Genomic DNA, 16,182 nt, shown 5'->3' with positions numbered 1-16,182 from the left:
AATTTAGGGTACCTTATTTGATTTTTAAAGATTTTATTTATTTTACAGAGAGGGGAAGGGAGGGAGAAAGAGACGGAGAGAAACATCAATATCGATGTGCGAGGGATACATCGATCAGTTGCCTCTTGCATGCCCCAAACTGGGGACTTGGCCTGCAACCCAGGCATATGTCCGGACTGGGAAATGAACCAGCAACCTTTTGGTTCGCAGGCCAGTGGTCAATCCACTGAGCCACACCAGCCAAGGCTAATTTTTAAAGAATTTATTTGAGGACTTCCGGTCAAGATGGAGGCATAGGTAGACACACTTTGCCTCCTCGCACAACTGTAAGGATTATTACCTCAAAACAAAGAAGAAACAAGAACTGCCAGAAAATTGAATTGTATGGCAGTCTGACAACCAAAGATTTGTTTTATTTTATTATTATTTTAAATATTTTATTTATTTATTTTTAGAGAGAGAGGAAAGGAGGAAGAAAGAGAAACATCAATCGGTTGCCTCTTGCATGCCCCCAACTGGGGACCTGGCTGACAACCGAAGATTTAAAGAAGAAACATTCATCCAGATGGGTAGGAGTGGTAGAGACGGGGAACCTGGACAGAGAGGATGTGTTGTGGTGGAGGCGAGGCATTGGTGGCAAGGCAGCAGCTGGGGCCCGCAAGCTGGGGTTCCACATTCTCAAGTGGTAGATAAAAGCCAGGAAGGACACCTGGGGAGTGATCCTAGCCCCAGGCTAGACCACACAGCTCACAATTATAGCACAGTGGTGGGGCGGGGCCTCATAGCTTCCGGGTGTGAAAACCAGTGGGGTTTGAGGTGGCGGAAGAAACTGCCTGTCTCTCAGTAGAGCTCATTTAGAGGGTCCCACAGTCCTAAAACATACACAAACCCCCCCACCCTGGGAACCATCACCAGGGCAACAGCTCGAAGGGTACCAGTTGCATACGGGAAGTAGATGAAGTGACTGGAAAAGGGGCAAGTGCCAAGCAAATGGCATTGTTCTCTCTCTGACCCTTCCCTGCACTGATGAATAGCTAAGGCTTTGCCCCTTACAACATAACAGGTCCAGCAGCTCTACCTAATACACAGAAGCAAACATAGGGAGACTGTCAAATTGAGGAGACAAAGGAGTATGGCCCAAATGAAAGAATAGATCAAAACGGTTCGAGCATGGCAAAAGCATAAGGGAAGCAATGAAGGCTACACTAAGTGAAATAAAGAAAAATGCACACGGAACCAACAGTGAAGGGAAGGAAGCCAGGGTTCAAGTCAATGAATTGGAACATAAGGACAAAATAAGCAGTCAACCAGTACAGAATGAAGAAACAAGAATTCAAAAAAAAACAAAAGAATAAGAAGACTATGGGACATTTCCAAAAATGCCAACATCTGAATCATGGGGATGCCAGGAGGAGACAAGGAAGAGCAAGAAGCTGAAAAATTACTTGAAAAAACAATGAAAGCAAACTCCCCTAATTTGGTGAAGGAAATAGACATACAAGTCCAGGAAACACAGACAGTCCCAAACAAGTTGGACCCAAAGAGGACCACACCAAGACATATCATAGTTAAAATGCCAAAGGCTAAAGATAAAGAGAGAATCTTAAAAGCAGCAAGAGAAAAGAAAAGTGTTACCTACAAAGGAGTTCCCATAAGACTATCAGCTGATTTCTCAAAAGAAACTTTGCAGGCAAGAAGGGACTGGCCAGAAGTATTCCAAGTGATGAAAAGCAAGGACCTCCAACCAAGATTACTCTATCCAGCAAAGCTATCATTTGGGATGGAAGGGCAGATAAAGTGCTTCCCAGACAAGGTAAAGCTAAAGGAGTTCATAATCACCAAGCCATTATATGAAATATTAAAGGGACTTACTTAAGAAAAAGATCAAAACTAAACATTAAAATGACAACAAACTTACAGCTATCAATAACTGAATCTAAAAAATAAAAACAAACCAAGCAAACAACTAGAACAAGAACAGAATCACAGATACGGAGATCATATGGAGGGTTATCAGCAGGAAGGGAGAAGGGGAAAAGGTATAGTAATTATGAAGGATAATTGGTAGGTATAAAATAGGGGAATGTTAAGAATAATAAAGGAAATGGAGAAGCTAAATAACTTACATGCACGACCCATGGACATGAACAAGGGGGTCGGGGGGGATCCCGGGAGGGAAGGCAGGTACCAGGTGGAGGGGGGCAAAAGGGAGAAAAATTGGGACAACTGTAATACCATAATCAATTAAATATACTTTAAAAAAAAAGAATTCATTTGAGCTTAACGTCACTAAAATGAATGTAAATCACATGTAGGCCATAAAAGGAATTTTGAAATGAAAGCAAGAGTTTTACCACTAACTCTTCTTAACTAATGAGATATTTTAAATCTTGTCCTTGGGTTCTAGCTAGACAGCATGAAGTGCTATTTGCTACTTTCACTCTAATTGAAAAAAGAAATTAAGACTTTAAAAAATCAACTCAAAACTGTTTCAGTCCTCTTCTGTTCAGATTATCAACTTGCCTTGACCATTTCTGACTTAGCCCAACCACTACCATTGATTTTGTTAGTTTATATCCCTTTCCTGTCCTGGAGCCTGATAACTGCCGTTTTACTAGTTAATGTTCTATGTACTTTTATCTGAAATGATTCTTCACCTTTCATGTTCTGACTCCTAACATTACTCTAGTTGCAGGTGAGGCAGAATTCTAGGACCAGAAGTAAGCCTCACTGCTGGCAGAACAGGTTTACATATTATCCATCCACATTCCATATTGTTCACCTGGAGCTGTTGTTTGATTCCCAGAACAAACAGTACTGTGGTTGTTGTCGGGTTAAACATTTGATTCCTTATCCTTTGCCCAGGCTGGTTAAGAGATAATTGCCCTTAAATTAGGTGAAATCTGGTTTTCAAATATTTCAGCTTTTCCGTGATGTTTTCAGATATATGATGACAGGTTTTCTGAATACAGTAGTCCCTCTCTGTATTGTGGTTCAATTATCGCGGCCTCACTGTATCGCGGGATTTTAAAAATATTATATTTAATTATTTATCACAGATTTTTCACTGTATCGTGGGATTTTGTGGTACTGTATACGTATGTTGTTAAAGTTACATAGGTTTAAGAGTGTAGAATAGATGTAAGGTTCCTACTTCGCGGGGGGTGTGTGTCTAGAACATAATACCCACGATAAGTGAGGGAATACTGTATTATTATTTTTTATTTATTTATTTGTTTGTTTGTTTATTTTTAGAGAGAGGGGAAAGGAGAAAGAGAGGGAGAGAAATATCACTGTGTGGTTGCCTCTCACTCGTGCCCCCAACTGGGGACCTGACGTGCAATCTAGTCATGTGCCCTGACTGGGAATCGAACCAGCGACACTTGGCTCGCAGGCCGACGCTCAATCCACTGAGCCACAACAGCCAGGGCCTATTTTTAATGTTTAAGTTCTTATGTACAAAAAATAAAAATTGTGACAGTTTTAGTATCGTATCGGTATCGGCAGCCGTCCGTCTCGAGAGACGATGGTGTAGCTTCTTAAGAGTCTATCTGCACCGCCGAGAATGGTTGTGCAGTCCGACTCGGGAGTGACACGGTATCTGTCTCCTCCCGTGTTGAATCGACATCTTGCGATGACGCTGGAGTGTCCTCTCCAGTGAAGCTGAAGCTACAGAGCCTGGGCAGGGTGATATGGAGGGTCTGCTGTTGCCCATGCAGCAGACCCCCCTCTCTTCGCAGCTGAAGGGTCCAAGGGAAAGACGGAGTCAATACAGCTTGGCTTCAGGTGCGCCGCAGGAGTTGCCGGTGTTGACTACAACGTCAAACCGCCTTAGGGACTCCGGCTCTGGATTTTCTGTCGGGGTTTACTCCCTTAGCCTTTCCCCTGAAGAGGTATGCCGCAAGGCAGCGGAGGTTTTTTGGAGTCAGAGTTTTCCTTCTCTGGTGTGCCCTGACTGGAAGATCGAACCAGCGACACTTAGCTCGCAGGCCGACGCTCAATCCACTGAACCAAACCAGCCAGGATAGACAGTTTTAGTACAGTTACTTTTTTTAGTGTTCTTATATTTTTGTGTTGGTATGACTTAGAATTTTGTGACTCATAGGATTTTTAAAGTGGTTGGCACTTTGGAGCTGTAGCACGGCACCTAGCTGTCAGTCACCAGGGAGCCTCCGCCTCTCTAAGTAATGCCCAGTGGAGTACTGTCACTCAGGGTCAGATTCAGCCTGGGCTTTGAACACTCCATGCTCCTTTTCATGGCTTGCAAGGTAGTCTGCCCTCCAGCCATCGCATTCTCCTTACATCAATTCTGTAATGGCACCACTGTTCTCCTGGGCTCTGATTCAAAATCCAAGTCATTTAAAAATTTTCCTGACCCTGGCCAGTGTGGCTCAGTTGGTTGGAGCATCGTCCCATAACTGAAAGGTTGCTGGTTTAATTCCTGGTCGGGGCACATACCTAGATTGCAGGTTTGATCCCTGGTCCAGGGACTATGATCCTGGGGTCTGGGCGCATACAGGGTTGATATGTCTCTCTCACACCAATGTTTCTCTCCCTCCCCCCCTAAAAAAAAAAAAAAAGAAAAAGAAAAAGCAATGAAAAAAAGTGTCCTTGGGTGAAGATAAAAAAATAATAAGCCTTGGCTGCTGTAGCTCAATGGATTTAGCGTCGGCCTGTGAACCAAGTGTCACTGGTTCGATTCCCAGTCAGGGAACATGCCTGGGTTGCACACCAGGTCCCCAGTTGGGGGGCACATGAGAGGCAACCACACATTGATGTTTCTCTCCCTCTCTTTCTCCTTTCCCCTCTCTCTAAAAACAAATAAATAAAATCTTTTTTAAAAAAATAATAAAATTAAATTATTTTTAAAATTTTCCTTATATTCAGCCAGTCATCAATCTTGTTGATGGGACTCATGGATTCTCATGGGCATAAGTCAGTTTCCCCCTAGCCTCCCTGCTCCCACTCTAGGTTATTGTAAGAACACTCCCTAGGGGGATGGGGACAGGTAGAAGAGGGTAAAGGAGGAATTAATGGGGACAAAAGGAAACTGGACTATGGGGGTGAACACACAGTACAATGTACAGATAATATATTATAGAATTGTACACTTGAAACCTATTAACTGATATAACACCAATAAATTCAATTTAAAAAATTTTTAAAGGAAAAAAATACACTTTCCCCTCTCCTCTCTAATCCATCCACACCCACTGCTGAATTTTCCTAAAACCAACTGCTCTGTTCATATCTTGACCTCAATTTGAGCTCTTAATGGTAATTGCATTTATATGCACTCAGACACATTCACATACATCTCCCATAGGCAGCTGGATGAAGCCCAAACTTTTTATCCCGGTACTCAAGATCTTTCCCATTGATTTTTAGTCTGTTTTAGCCTCAGCTCCTTCTTCCCCACAGTGTGCTGAAGCTCCTGGCCTCAGGACTTCTTTTGGCCTCAGCCCATATCAGTTCCTCTACACACCTGAAGTGATCCCTCCTGCCTCTGAATGTCTCCCACACTTCATTTTGGTTTATTTCTGTTAACCTTATGGCATATTGTTGTCCAAGTAATGCTTCGCCATTGGCCACACTGCTTTTGAATCCAGTTAATTTTCTCACCCAGTCTATGAGGTAAGATAGGTATGTCTTATCACGAGGGGGAAACCAAGGCTTGAGGAGGCAAGAGTGACTTGCCCAAGTTTTGTAGCCAGTATGAAAATTCAAGCCACCTGGACCATAAGCCCCAAGCTTTGTTCATTATGCCACTACTGCCTTTCTTGGTACCTGAGTCTGCACTTAAATACAGCTCTTTCTAGTTGCCTATAAATTACTTGAAGTTGTGTTTTAATCTCCCAGAACATGTATGGGTATATCATAGTAAATATATTTATATATTAAATATAGTGTAGTTCAGTCTCTTTCTCTGTAAAAGTCATGCTTACCCTTTCTCAGCCTTGTTTCCCCATCAATGTGTGGTGCCTCTTGCCCCCAACTGGGGACCTGGCCTGCAACCCAGGTATGTGCCCTGACTGGGAATCAAACCTTGAGACCCTTTGGTTCTCAGGCCAGCACTCAATCCACAGAGCCACACCAGCCAGGGCTAATTTATGTTTTATCATTATATTGCATGTGTTTACCAAAAACCAAAAATTCCAGAAATTCTTTTAAAAAGAAGTGGAATATGAATAAATACTCTAGCCTTTCTTCTGTGACCAGTTATATTTTAGGTACTGGATGTATCTATTCTAAATATTGATACCTACATGCATATGTACTGTCCTTTATGCTGCATTTGTTGAACATGCTCAGAAGTCAGAATTTATATGGAAAAGCCAAACCTAACCATACTATTTATTAGAAAACTGTGGTTTCATTGAATATAAATTGCTTTTTAAAAAATTTACAATGTCTGCTTAAGCATATCTCAGAAGGTGGAGCGTCTCTTCTGGGAGGAAGCAAAGCATCATTGTGATGACAGCATGCCTCTGCTGGCAGATACGAGATTGTGCTGGCCGTGGTACTTTTAAAAATCCAGAAATAGGAGGGCAACTTTTGTTTTCCCGGTGTTTATCTTTTTGAACTTCGTATCATATGCATATATCACCTGTTCAAAAAATTAATGAGAAAAGTTCATGGTCATTTTCAGTAGGAGTGTGGAAGATTTCCTCCTACCTATTAGACTAGGAGCTCCTTGAGACCAGGAAATGTGCTAGATTTCTCTTTGTATTCCTGAACCAAGCACAGTGCCTTATACATAGTAAGTCCCCAACTAGTGTGCATACATATAATTTGAAAACTAAAAGTTACAAATTTCAGTAGTTTCACAGCTAAAAATTACTGACTGTGAATAATTATGCCTCCATTCTGTTCCCCCTTTCAGAGTAAGGCTTAGATTAGCTAGCTACCTGGCTCTGAAGTAAGATTAGTTTTTACTGAAATCCATTAAAAGAACTTAAAAACAAGTTAGAGTTTTTCCTAGTCAGTTCAAAATGAGGTTTATATTTGTTTATATATATAAGTAGTGTGAGATTTTTCAAGTGTGACCTCCAAACTGCTTATCTTTTTTTGCAGATCTTTGTAGAATTTGATGGCTGTAACTGGAAGCAACACTCCTGGGTTAAAGTTCACGCTGAAGAAGTTATTGTGCTTCTGCTGGAAGGCTCTCTAGTATGGGCACCCCGGAAGGACCCAGTCCTTGTCCAGGGCACTCGAGTCTCAATTGCACAGTGGCCAGCCCTGGTGAGTGACTTTATTGGCTAGGAATAAATATATTTACTCCTATATTATGAATTATGGTTGAACTCTTTAGAATTCCACAAATGCCGAGCTTTGTCCTTAACACAATTTTATTCTAAAGTTACCAAAGCAAAAACTGAGAGAGCTCTTTTCTCCTGTGTCTTCTGAAACTTCTTATATTAGATAATATTTGATACTTTTTGTTCCTAAATAATATTTCATCTTTAGTCTTTTCTCGTAATAAGTCTATGATACAATATTTGTAATCCTTAAAGTATTTTTTCCATAGAAACTATTTTATTTTTTCCCAGCTTTGATGAGATATAATTGACATGTATCATTGTATAAGTTTGTGCACAACACGATTTGATATACATATATATTTTGAAAAGATTACCACAATGTTAACTAACATATTCATTGACTCATATTGTTACCTTTTAATGTGTGTGTGGTGAGAACTTTTAAGATTTACAGTATTGTTAATTATAGTCACCATGCTTACATGAGATTCCCAGAACTGGCTCATCTTATAACTGAAATTTGTACCCTTTGATCACCTTTACCTATTTCTTCCTCTCCCCCCATCCCTGACAGCCTCCACTCTACTTTCTGTATCTATGAGTTCAGTTTTTTTAGATTCCACATAAAAGTGCAATTATGTAGTATTTGTCTTTCTCTCTCTGATTTATTTCACCTAGCATAATGCCCTCAAGTTTCAACCATGTTGCAAACAGCAGGATTTTCCTTTTTTATGGCTGAATAATATTCATATGTTCACATACACAGACCACCTTTTCTTTATTCATTCATCCATCACTGGACACTTAGGTTGTTTCCATGTCTTGGCTATTGTAAATAATGCTGTAGTGAACATTGTGGTACACATATCTCTTTGAAATAGCAATTTAATTTCCTTCAGATATATAACCTATAGTGAGATTGCTGGATCATATGGTAGTTTTATTTTAAAAATTTTAAGGAACCTCCATACTATTTTCCATAGTAGCTGTACCGACAGTGCACAGGAGTTCCCTTTTCTATGCATCCTTGTCAGCACTTGTTATCTTTTGTCTTTATGATGGCCATTCTCACTGGCTTGAGGTGATAGCTCTGTAGTTTTGATTTGCATTTCCCTAATTAGTGATGTTGAACCCCTCTTTGTGTACCGTCTGTATATCTTCTTTGGAAAAATGTTTATTTGGGTGATTTGCTCATTTTTGAATCACGTTGTTTGTTGTTGTTTTGCTATTGAGTTGTATTGGTTCCATAGCTTTGAATATTAACCCCTTATCAGATATATGATTACAAATATTTTCTGCCGTTTCTTACGTTGCCTTTTCACTTTATTGATCATTTCTTGTGTTATGCAGAAGCATTGTTAGTTCGATGTAGTCCCACTGGTTTATTTTTACTTTTGTTGCTTGTGCTTAAAGTATTTTTTTTAATTGTTAAGTTTTGATTTCTTAAATCAGACAAAATGGTGCTATAAAATTTAATTCTGAGAGTATTGATTTATTTGTATCTATCCTTGTTAGAAAAATATTGGCACAAATGGTTAAATTTTTTTAAAGATTTTATTTTTAAAAACTAATTCTTCTGTGGCTAACCAAATTAAATAAATAATATTCAAAACAAGTATTTTTTTACCTGTTAATTATACAGTATCATCACTTGCTACACTTTTTTCATTTGTTTTTAAGGCCACTTTCCAATTCAACTTTTAGGAGAAACTCAAAACAGATATGGGCCCCTGGGTGACTTTGTAGGCTATTTATTTATGAAACAGTAATATAAATGTACTCATGCATATTTTACCAGTGATTATTTTAGAAATCTCACAAAGATTTTAGGAGTTCTAGAGATGATAATGGTGTAACTCTTTATTCTGGGAATTTAATGTTGTTAGCCCTCTTGAAGCCAGGCAAAAAGATTAGCCAGATCCCTGGAAAAAATGAGGACTTTCTCATTCTTCTTTTCCTATTTAGCTATAAATGAAAGCTAGTTTGCGTCCTATGATTATTTGAGGGGCAGATGCTGGGCTGAGAATGTTTCCAAGGACTTAATGCTTTAGCTTAATCTGTGTTTACTGGTGTGAAAAAATAATAACAATGCATATTTTCTCCGAAGTTAGAGATTTAGTTGATTTGCTATTTTCTCTTCCAAGTTCTAATCAATTTCTTGTTATTGTACTTCACAGACTTTCACTCCTCTAGTAGATAAAGTCGGTTTGGGGTCTGTGGTTCCAGTTGAATACCTTCTGGATAGAGAGCTTCGTTTCCTGTCAGATGCTAATGGATTGCATCTGTTCCAGGTACTTAACACTTGCTCTGGTACTAAGCTTATTTCTCTCCTTGTTAATTTCTTTGTTGGTTATATATATGGTGTTTCCCGTTTTCTTTTAGCTTTTGAAACAAAGTACTTCCTCCCAATAATTCCCGGTGTCTTTTGTATTTTTTCTGCTTTCTTGAAAAGTACAATTGGTGGCTGAGGCTTCTTTCTTCTACACACCCTCACCCAATCCTAAAATCACATAGCACTTAAGACAACAGTTCTACAGGTCTTCTCAGAAGAGGTGGCTTCCCAGAGGTGGTTGCTTCTATAACTTGAGCCTGAGGAGGGCCCACGCTTGTGTCAGTGGCAGGAAGGCTGGGAGTTTGGGCTGATTCTGAGCAACATTAAATATTGAAGAGCTTTAGGTATATCTTTAGTCACAAAGAAAAGGGCTAAGATAGTAGTTTAAACAAACTAGCATCTGAATTAGTTTCAGAATTTATGGATGCCAATATGTACTTATTTCTCACTTGTAAGGGTTACTGTCCGAAGGTTAAAAATTAGGAGGCTTCTCAGAATTTTGCTGTCTTACTGAGGCAGCTAAGAGAAGTATTTTCTAAATTGTGTTCTGTGATATATTTGTTTATTTATTTATTTATTTATTTTTAGAGAGAGGGAGAGAAACATCACTGTGTGGTTGCCTCTCACTCGTGCCCCCAACTGGGGACCTGACGTGCAACCTAGTCATGTGCCCTGACTGGGAATCGAACCAGCGACACTTGGCTCGCAGGCCGACGCCCAGTCCACTGAGCCACAGCAGCCAGGGCGTGTTCTGTGATATATTAATGATTTTTTAAAAATTGATTTTAGAGAGACGAAGGGGGTAGAGAGACAGACAGACATCAACTTGCTGTTCCACTTACTTATACATTCATTGGTTGCTTCTTGTATGTGCCCTGACCAGGGATTGAATCTGCAACCTTGGCATATCGGGATGACACTCACCATCTAAGGTACCTTGCCAGGGTTTAATATTGATTTCTTTATTGATATGTTTTTCATCCTCATTAGGCCTCACTCTCGTTCATCAGCCTTGCTTTATTCATCTTTGTAATCCTAGTGCTTATGTGAGTAGGCACTTGGTAAATGTTAGATAAATATCAAAATAAAGTGTTTTGTGGTCTCTTAGCTAGGTAACTCAGTTGTTTAAAGGGCCATCCTGATACGCCAGTGTGTGGGTTCAATCCTGTGTCAGGGCACATACAAGAAGCAACCAATGAATGCATAAATAAGTGGAACAGCAAATTGATATGTCTGTATCTCTCTCTCACTCTCTCTCTCTCTCCCTCTCTCCCCCTCCCTCCCTCCCTCCCTCCCTCCCTCCTTTCCCCCCAGGCCCCCTTCTCCTCCTCTCATCTCTCTCTTTAAAAATCAATTTAAAAAGATGTTTTGTGGTCAATTAAGTATGAAAAATAATGACATAAACAGGTTTTTTTCCTATGTCTTCTCAGAGCCTTTAATGTGCTATGTATGTAGAAAGGTAGACAATATATTTCCTAAAGCTAACTGACCTTAGATAACCTTAATTTTTGCACAGACCTCATGAGCCTAGGGTTCTACAGAACATTCTTTGACAAATGGTGATATAAAGCTCCTCAGATGGGTTTTCTCATCTGGTTAGATACTATTGTTATTCATCTTTACATTCAGTTGTTTTCTTCTCTTATCTTTACCAGATGGGAACAGATAGCCAAAACCAAATTCTTTTGGAACACGCTGCACTGAGAGAAACAGTTAATGCTTTGATCAGTGACCAAAAGCTACAAGAGATATTCAGCCGAGGTAAGAACAGGTAGTTTTCTGTCCCTGAATTCTGAATCAAGTGTATAGTCAATGTTGAAAGTGATGGAATGGGGAAGGCACTATGCAATCTGAATATTTGTGCTTCTTTTTGTGGGTAGAGTCTAGAGTAGCTCCAGTTAGCTGGATCTCTAGATTACATTGGAAAAAATATAATCTTGCTCAGACCACTATTTCCTCTTCATATTACATCTCATAACACAGTTTTGTTGTGAGTTTTGTTTTGCTGTTTCTTCTTTTTTTAAGTATTTATTAAGGACTAACCTTGAACTGGACACCATGTTAAGGTACTGGGGATATAACTATGAGCTAGAAAATCTCTGCTCTTCTTGAGCTTACTGTCTATAAGGGTCTTAAGGATTAAAGACTGTTGGTATCAACAAATTATAACAACTTAGAGTGCAAGATACATTCATAAGGGAAGGTGTCCATAGACTCAATTCACATTAACAGCATGTTATTTTTTAAGAATAAAAACAAGAAAGAATTACTACCTTTTTCATGTTCAGATACAGTTGCCCAAGATTCTATACAAAGAGCAGACTATTGCTTCATTTATCCTTCCCTTCATGTCGTACATCCACTCTTTTTCTTTTCTGAACCTCATCATGATCGTGGTTTTCAGTGAAATAGTCTCGTTGGTTCTTTTCTGTCAAACTAAATGTAAGCAGGTAAAGGTAAGAATAGGAACACTGGCCTATTTAGGGAAGAAGAGTATTAGGATAAGATGATGTTTAATAATCAAGGAAAGGTATGGGGAAGAAAGAATGTGAGGAAAAATTTATAGCATAGAGAAGAAAATTTAGTGGACAGAATGAGAGGTGGAGATGTATATCAGTATGTATAGAAAAATTAACAAAGCTTAATTATAACTCTGAGAAGTAATTTAAAATAACTAATGATTTAGCTATTATATAGTCTCAGATGTATAAGATACACAGGAGAGAGAAACTGTCTTCCTTGGAGGCCGAGCTGAAATTGCAGAGTAACAATACCAGGTGAGAAAGTAATATCTTTGAAACTCTGTTCCCAGGAAGACAGATTGGAAACCTCATAAATTGAACTTTCTACCTACTGTTATTGAAAGTCAGGTAGCAGAGTGTAAATGGTTATACTGTATATCACTCATATGGTCACTTAACAAAATAGTATATTCAACTTATTGGCCTACTTTTTTAAAGATTTTATTTATTTATTTTTAGAGAGAGAGCAAGGGAGGGAGAAAGAGAGGGAGAGAAACATCAATGTGTGGTTGCCTCTCACAGGGCCCCAACTAGGGATCTGGCCTGCAACCCAAGCATGTGCCCTGATTAGGAATGAACCAGCAACTCATTGGTTCATAGGCCAGCCCTCAATCCACTGAACCACACCAGCCAGGGCAGGCCTCCTACTTTTTTAATGTATGTGTCAGATCAGATACGTTTTCATACTACCTGTAGGTTTTGATTTATTTGTGAGTTTCCTTTCTCTTTCCTGTATTCTTCAATGGGAAGATTGAGAAAAAGTAGAATCAGAGGCCTGGGAGAGTCTAAGAAATCTCTAAATAAACTGAATTTACAAAGGTCACTGGGAAAAACTATATTTTGTTTTTAAATTGCTGAAAATTGCAGTTTTCAAATTGCTAAATCTGAAATTACTCATTTATTCAGCTCCATACAAGACTGGAAGTGCCAGATATTTACACGATATAGTTTTCCTTCTGCTTTTAGAACCAATTATAAGATGTAGCATAGTCTAAGGTATTCGATACTGACTGATCTCTCCTTTAGGTCCTTATAGTGTTCAAGGTCACAGGGTTAAAGTATACCAGCCAGAAGGGGAAGTAAGTTGGATCTATGGTGTTGTAAGCCATCAAGATTCCATTACTCGTCTTATGGAGGTGTCTATAACTGAGGTGAGGCATTGTGTTATTTGTTATTTCATCTAAAGTCCATCCATCTCCTAACAGAGGGAGGTGTTGAGTAAGGGAGCACGTCACCTGTAAGAAGACAGGGCCTTGAGAAAGGCTGTTCAATTTTCTTAACCTCGTTGTTCTCATATGTAAATTCGAGTTAATTAGGTAATCCTAACCCACCCCCACTGATCTCAGCACAGTTGGGAAGTAAGATAATGTATTTGAAAGTACTTTGAAATCTGTAAAACAATGTACAAATGTGAAGTAGTATTATCATTTTATCATGTAAAGCTGAGTAGTAGTTAAAAATTTAGTTAGCATTTGCTTTTGTTAATACTTATGCCACTCACCCTTAAATACTGGAAAATTTGTTTCTAATGAAGTAAACAAAAATTGTGTAGGAAAAACAGCAAGTAAGTGTTTTGAAGCGACAGATTTGTATTTGTTATCTTTGAATTGGTTTCAGACTTGCCCTTAGCAGTCAAATGTATTGATAATATAAACATAAATGATTTTATTTATGTATTTGAGTTTTTAAAAAATATATTAATTAATCTTCATTTTAAAATTTCAAACAGTATGCATATATAAAGTAGATATTGAAAGCTACCCCTTCCTCCCACAATGATAACCATCATTAACATTTTGGTACATATTACATATTCTTCTATAATTTACCTTTTTTACTTAATTGTAAATTAATGTCTTTCTGTATAAAATACATACAGAAACGTGTCTGTCCTTTTATTTTATTATTTGTTTAATCCTCACCTGATGATGTTTATTGATTTTAGAGACAGAAGGGGGAGAGAGAGAGAGAGAGATAAACATTGATATGAGAAACATCGATCCATTGCCTGTTGTATGCACCCTGGTTGGGAATCAAACCTGCAGCCTAGTTATGTGCCCTGGGGATTGAACCCTCAACCTTTTGGTGCAACCAACTGAGCTGAGCCACTGGCCAGGGCTGCCTTCTCCTTTTAAAATAGATGTATACTGTTCCACTGGATGGATAGATATATCATAACTTATTTACTCAAAAATGGATGGACATTTAAATCATTGCCAGTATTTTCAATAATACAAATAATGCCGCAGTGAATATCCTTGAACATATATCATTGTTCACTCTTTCATGTTGTTTAGTGGGATAAATTCCTAGGTGTGGAAAGCTTTTATTCTTTAATAGTAGAGTGGTGCTTTTAATGATTATTGGTTCTGAAGGGTCTTGGTTTCTGTAATGCACAGAATAGGAAGGTTTTTAGAGGTGCAGAATTTGAAATTAACATCCTTAAAAGAGACCCAAATACTTGAATGCTTACCATAGTCCAGACCTTGTTTCAGATGTTGTTTATCTAGCAGTAAGATAGTAGCGATCCCTGCTCTGGTAGCGCTTTTATTATACTATGGGAGTAGAAATACAAAGGTAATTGTGTAGATTAGAAAAATACATAATTGAATCTTTGGTGGACAAGGTATTAAATCTTTTTTCCTCTTTTTCATATTATCTGTTATCCGGCTCCTGTAGAGTGGTGAGATCAAGTCTGTAGATCCCAGACTGATTCATGTGATGCTGATGGATAATTCAACGCCTCAGAGTGAGGTACAGTAATAGACTAAGTCTCTGAGCAGACTTGTGAGCTTGCTTTATATTATGTAGATTCCTTATGTGTGTATTATCCATGGATATCCTTTGGATTTCAGCTCTAGCCACTGTACATTTATTGCTTTTTTCAGTCTTGCCTAGTTAAGGGAGGATAGTCTTCAGAAAAAGACTCAGTCTGAGCAAACCCTTTTAATAATGGCTATGTTGCATAGCCATTTTAAAATCCATAGCCTAACTATTTCTTCTTCCATCCTTTCAGGATAGATGTATTTGAAAGGTACAGTAGACAGTTAAAGCTGTAATAAGCAGTAGTAATATTCATGACCTACCCAGTAATAAGAAATGGAGGAGAAGCTATGTCCTTCTTTTCTTTCCACTAGGTGGTGGTGAGCTCCAGAGGAATCGGAGATTCCATATCCCAAGAAGATCAAATAAAACAAGTGCCTAGTTCAGTGCTCAGCACACAGTGGATTACTCTATAATTACCTTGAACCAGTCCAATTCTTGGTTCATTCAAAATTATCATAGCCCCAAAAAGATACATTATAAATCAACACCTGAACCAATCAAGGAATCCTTTGTGATTTTCCTTCTGTAGGACACTGACTGGGGCGGCCAACTGTCCACATATTCCTCATAGTCTCTTAGCATCTCTATGATATTGCTGTCTTGGCCACTCTCGCAAAGTATACAGTTCTTCCTCATCTTCTTTAACAAGTCATTCTTGACTTCATAACACAAGATGAAGGTAGGAGAAGAAGAATCAGGATTAAATTTAATAGATCTTTATAACATACTACCACAAATAGGATAAATGTCTTAACTGTGTTTACATGGCTGAAAACACCTATTACTTTGATGGTGTATTGGGCCCTTTTTTTATTCCTTTCCTTATTTCATTTATTCATTTATTATGTGCCAGGTACTGTTAAGCTGGCCAGATATAGCTGAAGAGTCACTGGTCTCAGTGTCCTAGGCTGTCTACTCACATGTGAGTAGCTCACCGTAAGTAGGACATACATATAAGTTGTTGGTCAGGGAAGTTGCTATGAGCCAGGCTCTGCAAGTTGGCCAGATGAGTCAGAGGTGAGATCAATCTGTGGTTTCCAGCAGTAGATTTTGAGTCTTTGCTTTTCAGGTTTGCCATGATGTGACTATCTTCTTAGCTAGCAAAGCCCTGCCAAGTTTTATAGTAATCCTTCTTAGAAATTCACCTCATTTTTTGGATGATGAGTGAACAAGAAAAGAGATTTCACTGATCATACTTTTGTAGTTTACAACAATGAAAACTGGGTGGCGGTAGAGGTTG

The 16,182-nt window shown here is 38.7% G+C and overlaps 1 protein-coding gene across 1 annotated transcript in view; it reads left to right on the top strand.

Annotated features, from left to right (window-relative positions):
* Positions 1-16,182, top strand: part of KDM3B (lysine demethylase 3B) — a 60,398-nt gene that overhangs the window by 10,113 nt on the left and 34,103 nt on the right. Inside the window, exons 2-6 of the mRNA XM_090288250.1 lie at positions 7,075-7,242; positions 9,440-9,553; positions 11,250-11,355; positions 13,143-13,267; positions 14,796-14,870. Of these exons, the coding sequence (XP_090144376.1) occupies positions 7,075-7,242; positions 9,440-9,553; positions 11,250-11,355; positions 13,143-13,267; positions 14,796-14,870 (588 nt within the window). The remainder of the gene's footprint in view (positions 1-7,074; positions 7,243-9,439; positions 9,554-11,249; positions 11,356-13,142; positions 13,268-14,795; positions 14,871-16,182) is intronic.

This window comes from Furipterus horrens, unplaced genomic scaffold (genome assembly GCF_987537825.1).
Source record: "Furipterus horrens unplaced genomic scaffold, mFurHor1.1.pri manual_scaffold_10, whole genome shotgun sequence".
In the NCBI taxonomy this organism is placed as follows: domain Eukaryota; kingdom Metazoa; phylum Chordata; class Mammalia; order Chiroptera; family Furipteridae; genus Furipterus; species Furipterus horrens.
This window is presented reverse-complemented; position numbering and strand designations above follow the sequence as displayed.